Genomic DNA, 14,750 nt, shown 5'->3' with positions numbered 1-14,750 from the left:
TAGCCAGGATGGTCTCGATCTCCTGACCTCGTGATCCGCCCGTCTCGGCCTCCCAAAGTGCTGGGATTACAGGCTTGAGCCACAGCGCCCGGCCTCCAAGAACAACTTTTGGGGAGGAGTGGCAGCACACTGAGGTGGCAAGTAACAAGAAGGTGGAGGCTGTGAGGACAGATGGCTTCAAGAGTTTGACTGGAGGGGAGGAAGGGGAGACTAGAGGGACTTGGGGTGTTGGGAGGTATCTAAAGGCAAGTGGCTTGTAAGTGCTTAATTGCTGGAAAGTAGGGGGAAGGAGCTTGGAAAGGGAACAGTAGCAGATGTGAAGGGGACTGCAGGGCAGTGTGAGCCTCTTGGAAGCCTATTGGCAATCACAAGAGGGTGGCAACAGTGCCCCCAAGTGAGGGCACTGAAGAGCAAGTCCAAGGTGAAGTGGGACAAGGAGAATTGAGGCCTTCAAGTCAGGGTCTGTGCAGTCTGTAACCAGTCTTGGCACCACCATTTCTGTGCAGGCCGACTGAATCCAGCTGACAGTCCCTGAAAAGGGCGAAGGCTCTCTTCTCTGGTCATGGGGAAGGGTCTACCCATAGATTTCTGAGAAGGCCAGATGTGAGGTAGGCCAGGGAGTTAATAGGTAATGCCCCCAAACAGCTCTCAACCCATGACTAATGGAGATTTGAGAATGAGTACCTCAGCTCCCCTTGCTCTTGGGGGCAGCAATAATGTAAGGCCTATGTTCTATGCTGGCTCCCAGAATCCCCAGCAGGATTTGGTCCCAATTGCCCACAGTGGTAGCTTGCTTGATGACACTTCCTTTATTGGCTGCTTTCCTTGTCTCCTTGCCACTGCTGGTGTTTCTTGGCCTCACCTCCCATACTACCTGTATGCATGTATATCTTTGTCCAGGTCTACTTTGGGGGAACTAAGATAAGCACTGTCCATGAAAGGGGGACAAGGCAGTGAGCAGACACAGACAGCTGCAAGGACTTCTTCCCACAGGTACCACTGACCTGTACAAATGGGCCCCCAGCTTGAAGACTTAGCTAATACTCTGAATGCTCAGAAGATAGGCAGGGCCAAGGTCTGGGCCTGATATAGGTGGGCCCCTGTCACACCAGTTTGCTCTTGCTTGACCCCAGAGTTGGTTAGAGGCAAGCCCAGGATCCTAAACATGTATAGTAGCCCAGGTCTCTCAGGCCCTACAGGATAAGGCCAGAGTGACCCACTTGGGAGGTCCCCTGGTCTCTGACTCTTCCAGCACATCCTCTGCTCAGTATCACTCCCTCCAGGAATTCTCCCCACCCAGGTTTGTAGAAGGGTCGGTACTTTCTGTTCCTCCACCCCCGCTAGCCTCAGTGTACACTGTAAGACCTATTCCTGCTTTATGCCCAGGTAAGGGCGACCCAGGCTGCCCCCACATGACAGAGGCCCAGGCCATGTCCCCAGTGGCCTCCAGGGGGCGCCGCCGGGAAGCCTGTCATTGGGCTCCTGGGAGCTCAGCGGAGGTGGGCAGGCGCCGGCCCCCCAAGCCCTCGGGTTCGGCTGGCGTGCCCTACACAGCCTGCGCACCCAGGCTGGGTAGGGCTCAGAACTGCCCCTTGCCATACACGTGTTGTGTCGCTCGCCGCTGCCTCATTTCTACTCCTGCCCGAGGTCGGACGCTAAATTCTGTCAGGCCCAATGTCCACGTGTCCGTTTATCTGTCCGTTTGCGTGTGACCGTGGATCGGCACGCCCTGCTCCAGCCGCGGCATGTGCAGGGTTAAGGCGGGCGGAGGTTTCTCTGAGTCGCAGGGGGAGGGGGGCGAGGGGCGGACCTGGCCCAGCCCCGCCCCGCGCCGGAGCAGTGCCGGAGCCCCACCAGAGCCCGACTTCAGCCCCAGCCAGATCCAGCGTCAGCGGAGGCCGAACGGCGGACGCCTTGCCCTAGCTGCATCGGAGCACCGGCGGGTGAGTCCCGCGGGAACCGCGCTCAGGGGAAGTTTGGGGCGCGGGGTGTAGCACCCCAAGCGCGTTAGCCCAGACCCGCCCCCCACATCCTTGAACTGGAAGTTTGGGGCCAGGAGGCCCTCCTGCCAGGGGTCCAGGAGTGTAGCCCCCAAGAGAAAGGGGTGGCTGGAGAACTTGGGGATTTGCTGCGAGGGAACCCAGAAGTCCAGCTGCCCATTCCTGCTGGAAACGCCCTGAACTCGGACCCTGGAGTCCTGTGGTCATGAGATTACCCCAACGGCCCCCCCATCCCACTTCTGGACACCAGGAAATCTGGCTTCTGGGGGGTTTGGAAAGGGCAAACTCCTGTGGGGGACCTCCAGAGGAGAGTGTGGAACCCTGGTGTGCAGTCCTTCCCCTAGTCAGAAACACAGCCTGACTCTGGCCTTTTACTGGTGGGAATAGTTTAACCCTGTGGAATGGCCCCCAGGATGTTGTAAGGATACTCTGGAGTCTGACCCCTGACAGTAGGCGTGGGGACCCCTAGGCTGCCCAGGGCACTCTGGAAGCCAGTAAGGGGAGAATATAGTAGGACTCCCCTCATGCAGGACCAGTGTGAGGCTTGTTGAGGGGAATGGAAGGGTCCTGGATGGAGAGTCCTGTTCTAATGACCTTACTACCGCCCGCCTAGACCCAGATTTGACCCAGTTGCTGAGTGGTTAGGGTAGTGGGTGGGAAGCAGAATCCTTCATGCCCCAGTGGGAAAGGGGAAAAGCTCCTGGGTACCTGGGGTCTACCCTCCTTCCCACTCCAGGAGGGCCTCCACAGTGATGTACTAGCCAGAGGGGCTGGGTTCTCCCCCTGCCTTTCCCACCAGTGATTTTGGGCTAGCCCTGCCCTCAGCTATGGGCTGCTTATCTGTTTCCTGAGGGGATGGTCAGTGGCCCTGACCCCTGTTTTCCCTGTTTCCTCCAGGTGAAGGCAAGGTCCCTGGACTGGTCATATACCTCTTGTGGCCCTGGCAGAATCAAGATGAGGCCCTGTCATGCCTCCCCAGTGAGGCCTACAGTCTGAGCAGACAGCATGGCCTGCCATTGGCAGTGAACACCATGTCTGCAGGAGGTGGCCGGGCCTTTGCTTGGCAGGTGTTCCCCCCCATGCCCACTTGCCGGGTCTATGGCACAGTGGCACACCAAGATGGGCACCTGCTGGTGTTGGGGGGTTGTGGCCGGGCTGGACTGCCCTTGGACACTGCTGAGACACTGGACATGGCCTCGCACACATGGCTGGCACTGGCACCCCTGCCCACTGCCCGGGCTGGAGCAGCTGCGGTAGTTCTGGGCAAGCAGGTGCTAGTAGTGGGTGGTGTGGATGAGGTCCAGAGCCCAGTAGCTGCTGTAGAGGCCTTCCTGATGGATGAGGGCCGCTGGGAGCGTCGGGCCACCCTCCCTCAAGCAGCCATGGGGGTTGCAACTGTGGAGAGAGGTGAGTGGCGTCCCAAGGAAGGCGCTTCAGGTACCCTAACACCTTTTATTATTTCCTGACTTAGTCCCTTACCCTCAGAGACTAAACAAGAGCTGTAATTTTTACATGGGTGCCCAGGATGTGGCCTCATCCCCTGTATCCTTTCCAGCCTAGCTTTGAGCTAGGCTTTCAGCAGCCTTCTATTAACTGCCTTTTCTGGCTAAGGTGGAAGGCAGAGCCCAAGCCAATCCCAGGATGATGGGAGACCCTAGCCATGTTCTTGCCCCACTCCTCATTTCTAAGAGATGGGGGTGGGATGGCCTAATGACTCCCAGGGTTATAAATAGTCTGGGATTGGGGAGAGGAGTAGGGCCTCCGCTCAGAGCCTGTGCTTAGACTTCCTGCCCCACCCCCAACCCTTCCCACACACCAGAGAGCCTGATATGGACAAAGGCCAAATGACCTGGGATGGTTCCCATGGAAGCCCCCAGCTGACTGGCCCATTACCCCAAGGCCCCCAGACATATCATAGCTGACTCTGAGGGTTTAACAGAGGGTAAGAGCCTACTCTAATGAAAGAGTGTCACACACAGGTGCTGGCAGGGATCCTGGGGCAGAAGGCTTGTGGACAGTATCTTTACCCAGCAGACCCAAGCCATTCCTCTCCCAGCCCCATCTCCAACTCCAGCTGGTCCCCAATCCCCCTCCCCAGACTGAACTCTGTGCTAAGCAGATCGATCCCCATGTTTCTCACCCCGGCTTAAGCCATCCCCCCATATTCCTCCCCGAGGGGAGTCCCCACCTTCTGGCCTCCAGGTCTGACCACCAGCCCAGGCCAGCCCTGCTTGGATGCCAGACTCTGTTGCCATAGCATCTCCAGGGAGACAGAGTCGGATTATAATTAGATCAGCTGCCTCCTGCTCTTTACTCAGAGGGGCCCTGGCCAGAGTAGGAATCCCAGCTCTCCCAGCCCCCACTGCAGGCAGGTAGTAGAGTGTCTGTTCCTGGCGAGGGATGCCATAAACACATGGGTCTCCAGCCACCCCCAGGCCTTACCAGGGCAGCTGTCAGGGTGGGGTACCCTGGCAGGCTGGGGTACAATCTGAACTACTCTTTTCTATGCAGATGGTATGGTGTATGCTCTGGGGGGAATGGGCCCTGACACGGCCCCCCAGGCCCAGGTATGTGTGTATGAGCCCCGTCGGGACTGCTGGCTTTCACTACCCTCCATGCCCACACCCTGCTATGGGGCCTCCACCTTCCTGCATGGGAACAAGATCTATGTCCTGGGTAAGGGCCTGGGGGATGTGGGAAAGGGGCTCAGAGTTTAGAAATCCTCATCCTCATAGGTTGGCTGGGATAGGGATCGGGCTCAGTCCAGGATGGCAGAACAAAATAAGCTTTGTTGGGGTGATCCATGCCTGCTCTGAGGCTCTGACCCCTGGTGGTCTTGCTGTGGTTGGAAAACCAAACCCCAGTATCTGAGGGACTGTAGGGTGGATGATTCATGTGCAAGTGTGCACACAGCAGGATGTGGGAGGCTGAGGCAGGCAGATCAGCAACCTAGTGAGTAAGGAGCACACCAAGCCTCCTGGGCTCCTTCCCAGGTACCCCAATTCCATTGACAGGGGGCCGCCAGGGCAAGCTCCCGGTGACTGCTTTTGAAGCCTTTGATCTGGAGGCCCGTACATGGACCCGGCATCCAAGCCTACCCAGCCGTCGAGCCTTTGCTGGCTGCGCCATGGCTGAAGGCAGCGTCTTTAGCCTGGGTGGCCTGCAGCAGCCTGGGCCCCACAACTTCTACTCTCGCCCACACTTTGTCAACACTGTGGAGATGTTTGACCTGGAGCATGGTGAGCAGTGGCTGTCCTGGGCTGTCCTGCCACTCTCTGTGGGATGGAGGGGCATAGTGCATACGTCACTAGATCTGACCTCCCCTCTCCTGCAGGGTCCTGGACCAAACTGCCCCGCAGCCTGCGCATGAGGGATAAGAGGGCAGACTTTGTGGTTGGGTCCCTTGGGGGCCACATTGTGGCCATTGGGGGCCTTGGTAAGTCTCTGTGGGGCTGGGGAGAGGAGGGAGTCCCAAGACAGGCAAGAGTAGCCCCCAGCATGTGTGCCACCTTCTGCCCATCTCCAGGCACTCCAGGGGTCAGGGCTTTGTGAGCTCTTTTCCCTATCTGTGAAGCAGGCAGGATGTGGTCTCCCTGGCCCAGCACTCAGGGTGTTCCTCAGTGACTGGGGGCTCTGTCAAGCACCAGCAAGAGTCTACGAGACAGCAGCAGGAGAAATGACCACTGTATGCACAGTCAAGAGGACATATAGAAACATGAATGAATGAACAAATGATGAACACAGGCAATGAAGAGCAAGGCACTGATAGCTCATCCTGGGGTGATACCTACTGGGCTATTCTCTGGGCTCAGGGAGCAGAAGGGCCTGGAGTCCCTACAGCCTGTGCCTCTCACAGCCTTCTCTCTCCTTCTTGCAGGAAACCAGCCATGTCCTTTGGGCTCTGTGGAGAGCTTTAGCCTTGCAAGGAGGCGCTGGGAGGCATTGCCAGCCATGCCCACTGCCCGCTGCTCCTGCTCTAGTCTGCAGGCTGGGCCCCGGCTGTTTGTTATTGGGGGTGTGGCCCAGGGCCCCAGTCAAGCCGTGGAGGCACTATGTCTGCGTGATGGGGTCTGAAGGCCTGGTGGGAGCTGTCCACTGGAGCAGCTCATTGCCAGAGGCAGCTATTTCTATGGCTCCTTTTGCTGCTGAGGACACTCACTGTGGCTCTGTGGGATGAGAGAGGCACAGGGGTGAGCACTTGAGACACTGCCTTGGGGCCTTGGGTTAGGGGAGCCTTTGCCTTTAGTGCAGGACACACATATGCTTACACCTACCTTTATCACCATTCTTTCATGAATCATGCCTAGGTCCATCCTTGCCCTGGGACCTACTAGGCCTTCCATCCAACTGGGAAATGGGGAGAAGGAAAGCTGGCCTCATGTTCTTCAGGGTCAGTTCCTATCTGGAGTTGACCAGGCCCACCCCAGTTGCCATTCCTGAAAAATCCCAGATGCCAGGCTGCCTTTAGGGTCCCTGTAGACCCAGGAGAGTTGAGAGGGTGGGGGACACAGAGAGAATAGAGAGGATGTGGGACCTGCCAGAGGGCCAGAGCACAGGAGTTCAAGCAGAGGAATGCTGGCTTTGGGCCCTCTACACTGCTGGTTGTATGACCTTGGACAAGTCACTTCACCTCTCTGTGCCTCAGCATCCTCATCTATAAATGGGGATCTCTGAAACCTTCCTACCCTACCTACCTCACAGGGCTGTTGTGAGGACCCAGGGAGTTTGGATGTGGAAGTAAAAGTGCTGCTAAAACCTAGTGTGTGGACCCTGGTGTGAACTCCCTTGTTGCTTCCACTGCCCCTGCCTTCCTTTGGGGGTCTCAATGCTCCTAGGGATGAGGGTCCAGAAGGAGCCTCTTGGATCTGGTGGGTGTTCCCAAAGTGATTTGGTATTTCTGTTCCATCTAAGCCAGAGCTTATTCTTTGGCAACATGTGATGACAGCACCTCCTTACTGTCATGGGGATTAGAGAGCACTAGGACAGTAAGGAAGGGCTGTCACATGTCACCAAAGGATGGCGGGATAGGATGACCAGAGAAGTGCTCAGAAAACAACAACAAAATACCACAGGGTTAGGAAGACCTCCAGATCCAAGTTACAGAGTGTCTCCTTAGGGTCTCTGCTCACCCCCACAGGGAGGGGTGGTTCAGTGGGTTTTGTGGCCCAGGGCAGTCTTCTGCCTCAGCTGTGGGGCAGCCGTCTCTTGGACAGGACTGTGTGGCCATCCAACAAACCCCTCGAAGGCAGCTGCCTCCTGAGAAAGCTGCTAACTCTTCCTTCCTCCAGCCTTTGTTGCCTGCTAGTACAGGTCTCTGGGGTCTGCTTTCCCCATAGCTACACTGAATACTTGGCCTGCTTTCCCAGTGATGCCTTTCATTCTAGGGTGAAGCACCTAGAAAGTCAGCAGCCCACAGGATATTTGCACATTGTCTGGCAAGCTGGCAGAGGAGACCAACACAGAGACGTCTCTGTTTGGGGGAATAGGCTGTTTCCCAGAAGAGAGAGGTGGTGGGGAAGATAGTCACTCTGCTGCCTTCATAAGGAGCCCTCCCTCAGTGTCACCCCCTCCACCCTACCACCTGCTCTGTCCTGACTTAAACTTAGGCTGGGGACTGCCCTCTAATCTTCCTCTCTACAGCTGGGTTTGCCACAAGAACAGAGTAGTATTTGGGACCCTGGAACCCACCTGCTGTGGCTATGGCAACCCTCCTGGACTCTTAGCCTCCCCTTTCTCACTTAGTGGCAGGGATCCCAGAGCAGCACCTCCCATGCCCAGCACACAAACACCATGGGCACAAGTGCCATGGAAGACAGGCACAGGACCTGGCAGCCCATTACTACCTTTCATCCTCTTGGGCTGCATCCCATTGTGGGCTGCAAGCACAGAGAGGCTGCTGTGTCAGCTGTCCTTGTTTAATGCTCTGGACCAGTTTAGACACTCAGAGACCCCAGCATGAAGGTAGTGCTGCAGCAGCTTGGGTCTTGGGATCACTGGGAGGTCAGGCAGTATGTCTGTGACTGGCGCCTGGGGCCCTACCTTGTAACTGCCACAGTGGCCACCCCGGGATGGGTAGCAGAAGTTCTGCTGGTAGGTGGTCCTGGCATGGGAAGGCTGGACCTGCACAAAGTGGACGAGGCGCTGGGGGAGGCCACTGAGTCCTGGGCCTGGTCGGAAATCAGCCTGGTAAGAAGATTCCAGGGGCCCTTGCTGGCGCAACTCTATCTCACAGGGTGCCCAGCGCAGGAAGGTGTGCCGCTGCCACAGGCGCTCCAGGTCCTTCCGCCTTCCAATTCCCTGCAGCAGGCAGTAGGGGCCCTCCTCAACGGTACGGGCCATTGGCCCATATTCCTGGCACCAAGCACCTTCTTGGACCCCTCCTAACCCCAAGTCTGCTTGGTGATGCCTGTCCTAGGCCGGGCTGTCTTGGCCTGTACCCTGGCCTCCTTGGCCTGTCTCCCCAGTGATGTCTTTCATTCTAAGGTGAAGCACCCAGAAAGTTAGTGGCCCACAGGATACTTGCACATTGTCTGGCAAGCTGGCAGAGGAAACCAACATAGAGATGTCTCTGTTTGGGGGAATAGGCTGTTTCCCAGAGGAAAAAGTTTGTGGGGGAAGATAGCCACTCCTCTGCCTTCATAAGGAGCCCTCCCTCAGTGTCATCCCCTCCACCCTACCACCTGCTCTGTCCAGACTTCAACTTAGGCTGGGGGACTGCTTGCCATTCTTCCTCTCTTCGGCACTCACTTTGTCAAAGGAAGTACGGTTGTCATGCTTGGAGAAGAAGTGTTGCTGCGCCGGCTCCTTGAAAGATAGTGAGAAAGAAAGTGAATAGGAAAATGATGCTTATTTACCTGCCCTTACCTGGATCACTGCCTCAGGGTCCCTAATGGAGGGAAGTCGCCAGGAGCCACTGCCCCTAAGCTGCTAAACTGCCAACAGACAGAGGACAGAGACTAATTAAAGCAACACTTCAGTCCTGGGATATCTCAACCTGGGACTTTCCCTGAAGCAGAAGACCATGGAACCCTTATTGAGGAGGGTCCTCGATAAGGAGGCATCTGCCAGGACATCCTCCCATCAGGGGAGCAGTGGCTGAGTTTCAAGCTAGGCCTTAACTCTGATTGCCCAGCACTTGAGTCCTCTCCTCCCCTGCATCCACACTTACTCCCCCATCAACATACCCAGACTCTTGGCCCTAAATGCCATCTGAAAACTGGAATTTCTATCTCCGGCTCAAATTTTCTCCTGAACTCTGGGCTCAGTAGACAACTGCCTACTCCACATCTCCATGTAAATGCCCAATTGGGCATCTCCAAACATATGACTGAGCTTTGGGTCGTCCCAGACACACTCCACCTACAGCCTCCCCCAGCTCAGACTACGGCAGCCAGATCCTGTCAAACACCTTGAGTCCCCTAGATTCTCTTCTCTCATACCCCACATTGAATGTGCCAGTATCCTGTTGATACTGTGGTCAAAATGTGCCCAGGACCAGACCACGTCTCAGCATGCCCACTGTTTTCCCCGATCCAAGCCACATTCCTCTCTTGCCTGAATTTTTTTTTTTTGAGACAGAGTCTCGCTCTGTCCCCCAGGCTGGAATGCAGTGGCACGATCTTGGCTCACTGCAAGCTCCGTCTCCTGGGTTCAGGCCATTCTCCCGCCTTAGCCTCCCGAGTAGCTGGGACTACAGGCGCCTGCCACCGCGCCTGGCTAATTTTTTGTATTTTTAGTAGAGACGGGGTTTCACCGTGGTCTCGATCTCCTGACCTTGTGATCCACCCGGCTCGGCCTCCCAAAGTGCTAGGATTACAGGCGTGAGGCACCGCGCCCGGCCTCTTGCCTGAATTATTGCAAGAGCTTCCTGCCTGGTGTCCCTGCTTTCAAACTTGCCCCTCCGGTCTGTTGTCCACTTTGCAGCCAGCATAATTCTGTTAGTACATAAATGAGAGCACATCTCATTTGCTGAAAATTCACAACAGTTCCTCCTATTTGTGGTAGCCAAAGTCATCATAGTGGTCTGTGAGACCCACACGATATTGGTCCTTCTGTTACCTCCAGCCACACTGATTTCCCCACTGCTACTCAGACATACCAGGTGCTCCCACTTAGGGCTTTGCACCACCTGTTCCTTCTCCTGGCCAGATAATTCCCTCACACCTCCCTCTTCCTTCCTTGAGCACTAGGCCAATGGTTCCATCACTCTAACCGTGCATTTTTCACCTGCTAACATACTATATTATTCTATATGATGTTCCCCCCACCGATGAGAACATCGCATGCCCCGCCATTAGAACATAAGCTTCTTGTGGGCAAAGGTAGTCTGTCTTGCTCATATCTATAACTCCAGCACTGCTCAATAAATGTTGCTGTTAAATCAATAAACAGGCTGGGCACGGTGGCTCACACCTGTAATCCCAGCACTTTGGGAGGCCGAGGCAGGTGAATCACCTGAGGTCAGAAGTTTGAGACCGGCCTGGCCAACATACTGAAACCCCGTTTCTACTAAAAATACAAAAATTAGGCTGGGTGTGGTGGCTTACGCCTGTAATCCCAGCACTTCGGGAGGCTGAGGCGGGCAGATCACTTGAGGTCGGAGTTCAAGACCGACCTGGCCAACATGGTGAAACCCCGTCTCTACTAAAACACACAAAAAAATTAGCTGGGTGTGGTGATGTCTGGCTGTAATCCCAGCTACTCAGGAGGCTGAAGCGGGATAATTGTTTAAACCTGGGAGACAGAGGTTGCAGCGAGCCGAGATCGTGCCATTGCACTCCAGCCTGGGCGACAGGAAAAAAAAAAAATTAATGAACAGGGACAGAAGGTTCTGGCCCAAGGGAATTTACTTTGGCTCAGTTGGAGCTAGAGCCTTGCTCCACTCCCAGGCAGAGAAAGACCATCTTTTAGGCCTGCAGGCTTCAGCAGGAATCTGTCCCAAGACCACCTTCTTGCCTTTGTGACTGGCTTCTGTCCTCAAAGCCATACCCAGCCACTCAGTTTCTCCTGCTGTAGACCTGAAGTGGCCAGATCTGGTGAGGTCAGGCTTGGCTGGCTTGGGAGTATAGGTAATGGCTGACAGCAGGTCCCCAGATAAAATCCATTCTAGGCCGGGCGCGGTGGCTCAAGCCTGTAATCCCAGCACTTTGGGAGGCCGAGACGGGCGGATCACGAGGTCAGGAGATCGAGACCATCCTGGCTAACACAGTGAAACCCCATCTCTACTAAAAAAATACAAAAAACTAGCCGGGCGAGGTGGCGGGCGCCTGTAGTCCCAGCTACTCGGGAGGCTGAGGCAGGAGAATGGCCTAAACCTGGGAGGCGGAGCTTGCAGTGAGCTGAGATCCGGCCACTGCACTCCAGCCTGGGTGACAGAGCGAGACTCTGTCTCAAAAAAAAAAAAAAAAGAGATCAAGAGTGCAATGAGCCATGATCGTGCCACTGCAAACCAAGCTACAGACTGGGAGAAAATATTTATAAACCATATATCCAACAGAGGACTAGAAAATATAAGGAACCCTCTCAACTCAACAGTAAAATCACAGTCTAATTAGAAAATTGGCAAACATGAAGACATCTAACCAAAGAAGATATACAGATGACAAATAACACATGAAAAGATATTTATCATTAAACATCAGGGAAATGCAAATTAAAACCACAACAAAATATCACTACACATCTATCAGAATGGCTCCAGTTGAAAATAGAGACAACACCAGGTATTGGTGAGAATGCAGAGAAACCAGATCATTCATGCATTGCTGGTGGGAATATAAAATGATAAAGCCACTCTCGAAAATAGTTTGGCAGTTTCTTTTAAAAACTAAACATGTGGGCCGGGCGCGGTGGCTCAAGCCTGTAATCCCAGCACTTTGGGAGGCCGAGGCGGGCGGATCATGAGGTCAGGAGATCGAGACCATCCTGGCTAACACGGTGAAACCCCGTCTCTACTAAAAAAAATACAAAAAATTAGCCGGGCGTGGTAGCGGGCGCCTGTGGTCCCAGCTACTCGGGAGGCTGAGGCAGGAGAATGGCGGGAACCCAGGAGGTAGAGCTTGCAGTGAGTTGAGATCCGGCCACTGTACTCCAGCCTGGGCCACAGAGCAAGACTCCGTCTCAAAAAAAAAAAAAAAAAAAAACACTAAACATGTGGAGTAGTCCAGGTCGAAAATGGCGGCAGTTGGTGTGTCCTGGGTTTCTTGGCTGCTGGGTCAGTCCGGCCCACAGCTGGGGTGGCCTATGTTGAGTGGTGCCCATGGTGAAGAGGAATCAGCTCGCATGTGGAAGACCCTCACCTTCTTCGTCGCGCTCCCCGGGGTGGCAGTCAGCATGCTGAATGTGTACCTGAAGTCACACCACGGAGAGCACGAGAGACCCGAGTTCATCGCCTACCCTCATCTCCGCATCAGGACCAAGCCGTTTCCCTGGGGAGATGGTAACCATACTCTATTCCATAACCCTCATGAGAATCCACTTCCAACTGGCTACCAAGATGAATAAAGAGAATCTGGACCACTACCTGGGCACCAGGGACCACAGCACTGGTTTGGACCATTACTCTGCACATGGATCAGAAAAAGTATACGGGACCTTAAGCTCATCTTCTTGTATCAAATGACGACTGGTATACTGGTCTTCCATCCCTTTGCTTGTGGCAGGAGATGGCTTAAATAAATAACTTACACTTAAAAACAAACAAACAAACAAACAGACAAAAACTAAACATGTGGCTGGGAGTGGTGGCTCATGCCTGTAATCCCAGCACTTTGGGAGGCCGAGGTAGGTGAATCACGAGGTCAGGAGTTCAAGACCAGCCTGGCCAAGATGGTGAAACCCCGTCTCCACTAAAAAATACAGAAAAAAAAAAAATTAGCCAGGCGTGGTGGCAGCCTCCTGTAATCCCAGCTACTCGGGAGGCTGAGGCAGGAGAATTGCTTGAACCTGGGAGGCGGAGATTGCAGTGAGCCAAGATGGTGCCACTGCACTACAGCCTGGGTTACAGAGTGAGACAACATCTCAAAAAACAAACAAAACAACAACAACAAAAAAAATACTAAACATGCAGCCAGCCTCGGTGGCTCATATTTGTAATTCCAGCATTTTGGTGGGCTGAGGTGGGTGGATTACCTGAGGTCAGGAGTTCAAGACCAGCCTCGCCAACATGGTGAAACCCTGTCTCTACTAAAAATACAAAAATTAGCCAGGCATGGTGGCTCACACCTGTAATCCTAGCTATTCAGGAGGCTGAGGCAGGAGAACTGCTTGAGCCCGGGAGGCGGAGGTTGCAGTGAGCTGCGATTGTGCCATTGCACTCCAGCCTGGCCGACAGAGCGAGACTCTGTCTCAAAACAAAATAAAACAAAACAAAACAAAACAATACCACTAAACATGCAACTACTACGTGACCCAGCAATTGTATTCCTGGGCATTTATCCCAGGAGACAAAAACTTATGTTCAACCAAAAATTTATACACAAATATTCTTTTTTTTTTTTTGAGACGGAGTCTTGCTCTGTCGCCCAGGCTGGAGTGCAGTGGCCGGATCTCAGCTCACTGCAAGCTCCGCCTCCCGGGTTCACGCCATTCTCCGGCCTCAGCCTCCCGAGTAGCTGGGACTACAGGCGCCCGCCACCTCGCCCGGCTAGTTTTTTGTATTTCTTAATAGAGACGGGGTTTCACCGTGTTAGCCAGGATGGTCTCGATCTCCTGACCTCGTGATCCGCCCGTCTCGGCCTCCCAAAGTGCTGGGATTACAGGCTTGAGCCACCGCGCCCGGCCTACACAAATATTCTTAAAAGCTTTACTTGTATGAGCCAAAAACTGGAATCAGGTCAGATATCCTTTAATAGATGAATGATTAAACAAACTGGTAAGTTGGTACCAAGGAATACTACTCAGTAATGAAAATAAATGTACTATTGATACACACAATAATTTGGATGAATCTCTTTTTTTTTTTGAGACCGAGTCTTGCTCTGTCCCCCTGGCTGGAGTGCAGTGGCACTATCTCGGCTCACTGCAAGCTTCGCCTCCCGGGATCATGCCATTCTCCTGCCTCAGCCACCTGAGTATCTGGGACTACAGGCGACTGCCACCGCGCCCGGCTAATTTTTTTGTATTTTTAGTAGAGACGGGGTTTCACCGTGTTAGCCAGGATGGTCTCGATCTCCTGACCTTGTGATCTGCCCGCCTCGGCCCCCCAAAGTGCTGGGATTACAAGTGTGAGCCACCGCACCCGGCCTAATTTGGATGAATCTCTAGGAAATTATGCTGCAAAAATAGTCTCCAAAGAGTGCATATTGTGTTATTCTATTTACGTAACTGTTTTTGAGACAGGGTCTCACTTTGTTGCCAGGCTGCAGTGTGGTGACACAATCATGGCTCACTTCAGCCTTGACCTCCTGGGATCAAGCAATCCTTCTACCTCAGCCTCCTGAGTAGCTGGTACCACAGGTGCATGCCACCATGCCTGGCTAATTGTTTAACTGTTTTTTAGAGATGAGTTCTCATTATGTTGCCCAGGCTGATCTTGAACTCTTGGGCTCAAGCAATCCTCCTGCCTTGGCCTCCCGAAAATGCTGGGATTAGAGGCATGAGCCACTGTGCCCAGCTTTATATAACATTTTAATTTAATTTAATTATATTTTTGCCAGGCGCGGTGGCTCAAGCCTGTAATCCCAGCACTTTGGGAGGCTGAGACGGGTGGATCACGAGGTCAAGAGATCGAGACCATCCTGGCTAACACGG

The 14,750-nt window shown here is 54.0% G+C and overlaps 2 protein-coding genes and 1 pseudogene across 3 annotated transcripts in view; 2 read left to right on the top strand and 1 right to left on the bottom strand.

Moving 5' to 3' along the window:
* The first annotated feature begins 1,844 nt into the window (after nucleotides 1-1,844).
* On the top strand, nucleotides 1,845-6,759 carry KLHDC8B (kelch domain containing 8B). The gene is made up of 6 exons (XM_011980929.1): nucleotides 1,845-1,943; nucleotides 2,898-3,407; nucleotides 4,512-4,676; nucleotides 5,015-5,239; nucleotides 5,335-5,436; nucleotides 5,878-6,759. Exons 2-6 carry the CDS (start codon nucleotides 3,032-3,034, stop codon nucleotides 6,072-6,074), a joined length of 1,065 nt encoding a protein of 354 aa, XP_011836319.1. The 5' UTR covers nucleotides 1,845-1,943; nucleotides 2,898-3,031; the 3' UTR covers nucleotides 6,075-6,759.
* Nucleotides 6,760-7,901: 1,142 nt separating this feature from the next.
* Nucleotides 7,902-14,750, bottom strand: part of LOC105540359 (chromosome unknown open reading frame, human C3orf84) — a 19,197-nt gene continuing 12,348 nt past the window's right edge. Inside the window, exons 3-4 of the mRNA XM_011980928.1 lie at nucleotides 8,748-8,804; nucleotides 7,902-8,318 (exon numbers count right to left, since the gene is read on the bottom strand). Coding sequence (XP_011836318.1) covers nucleotides 7,902-8,318; nucleotides 8,748-8,804 — 474 coding nt within the window. The remainder of the gene's footprint in view (nucleotides 8,319-8,747; nucleotides 8,805-14,750) is intronic.
* Nucleotides 12,166-12,561, top strand: LOC105540357 (annotated as a pseudogene). Its single transcript, XR_001006182.1, has one exon. The product of XR_001006182.1 is annotated as a cytochrome c oxidase subunit 6A1, mitochondrial pseudogene (transcript).

The sequence above is a fragment of the Mandrillus leucophaeus genome, unplaced genomic scaffold (genome assembly GCF_000951045.1).
Source record: "Mandrillus leucophaeus isolate KB7577 unplaced genomic scaffold, Mleu.le_1.0 Scaffold22, whole genome shotgun sequence".
Taxonomy (NCBI): Eukaryota; Metazoa; Chordata; class Mammalia; order Primates; family Cercopithecidae; genus Mandrillus; species Mandrillus leucophaeus.
This window is presented reverse-complemented; position numbering and strand designations above follow the sequence as displayed.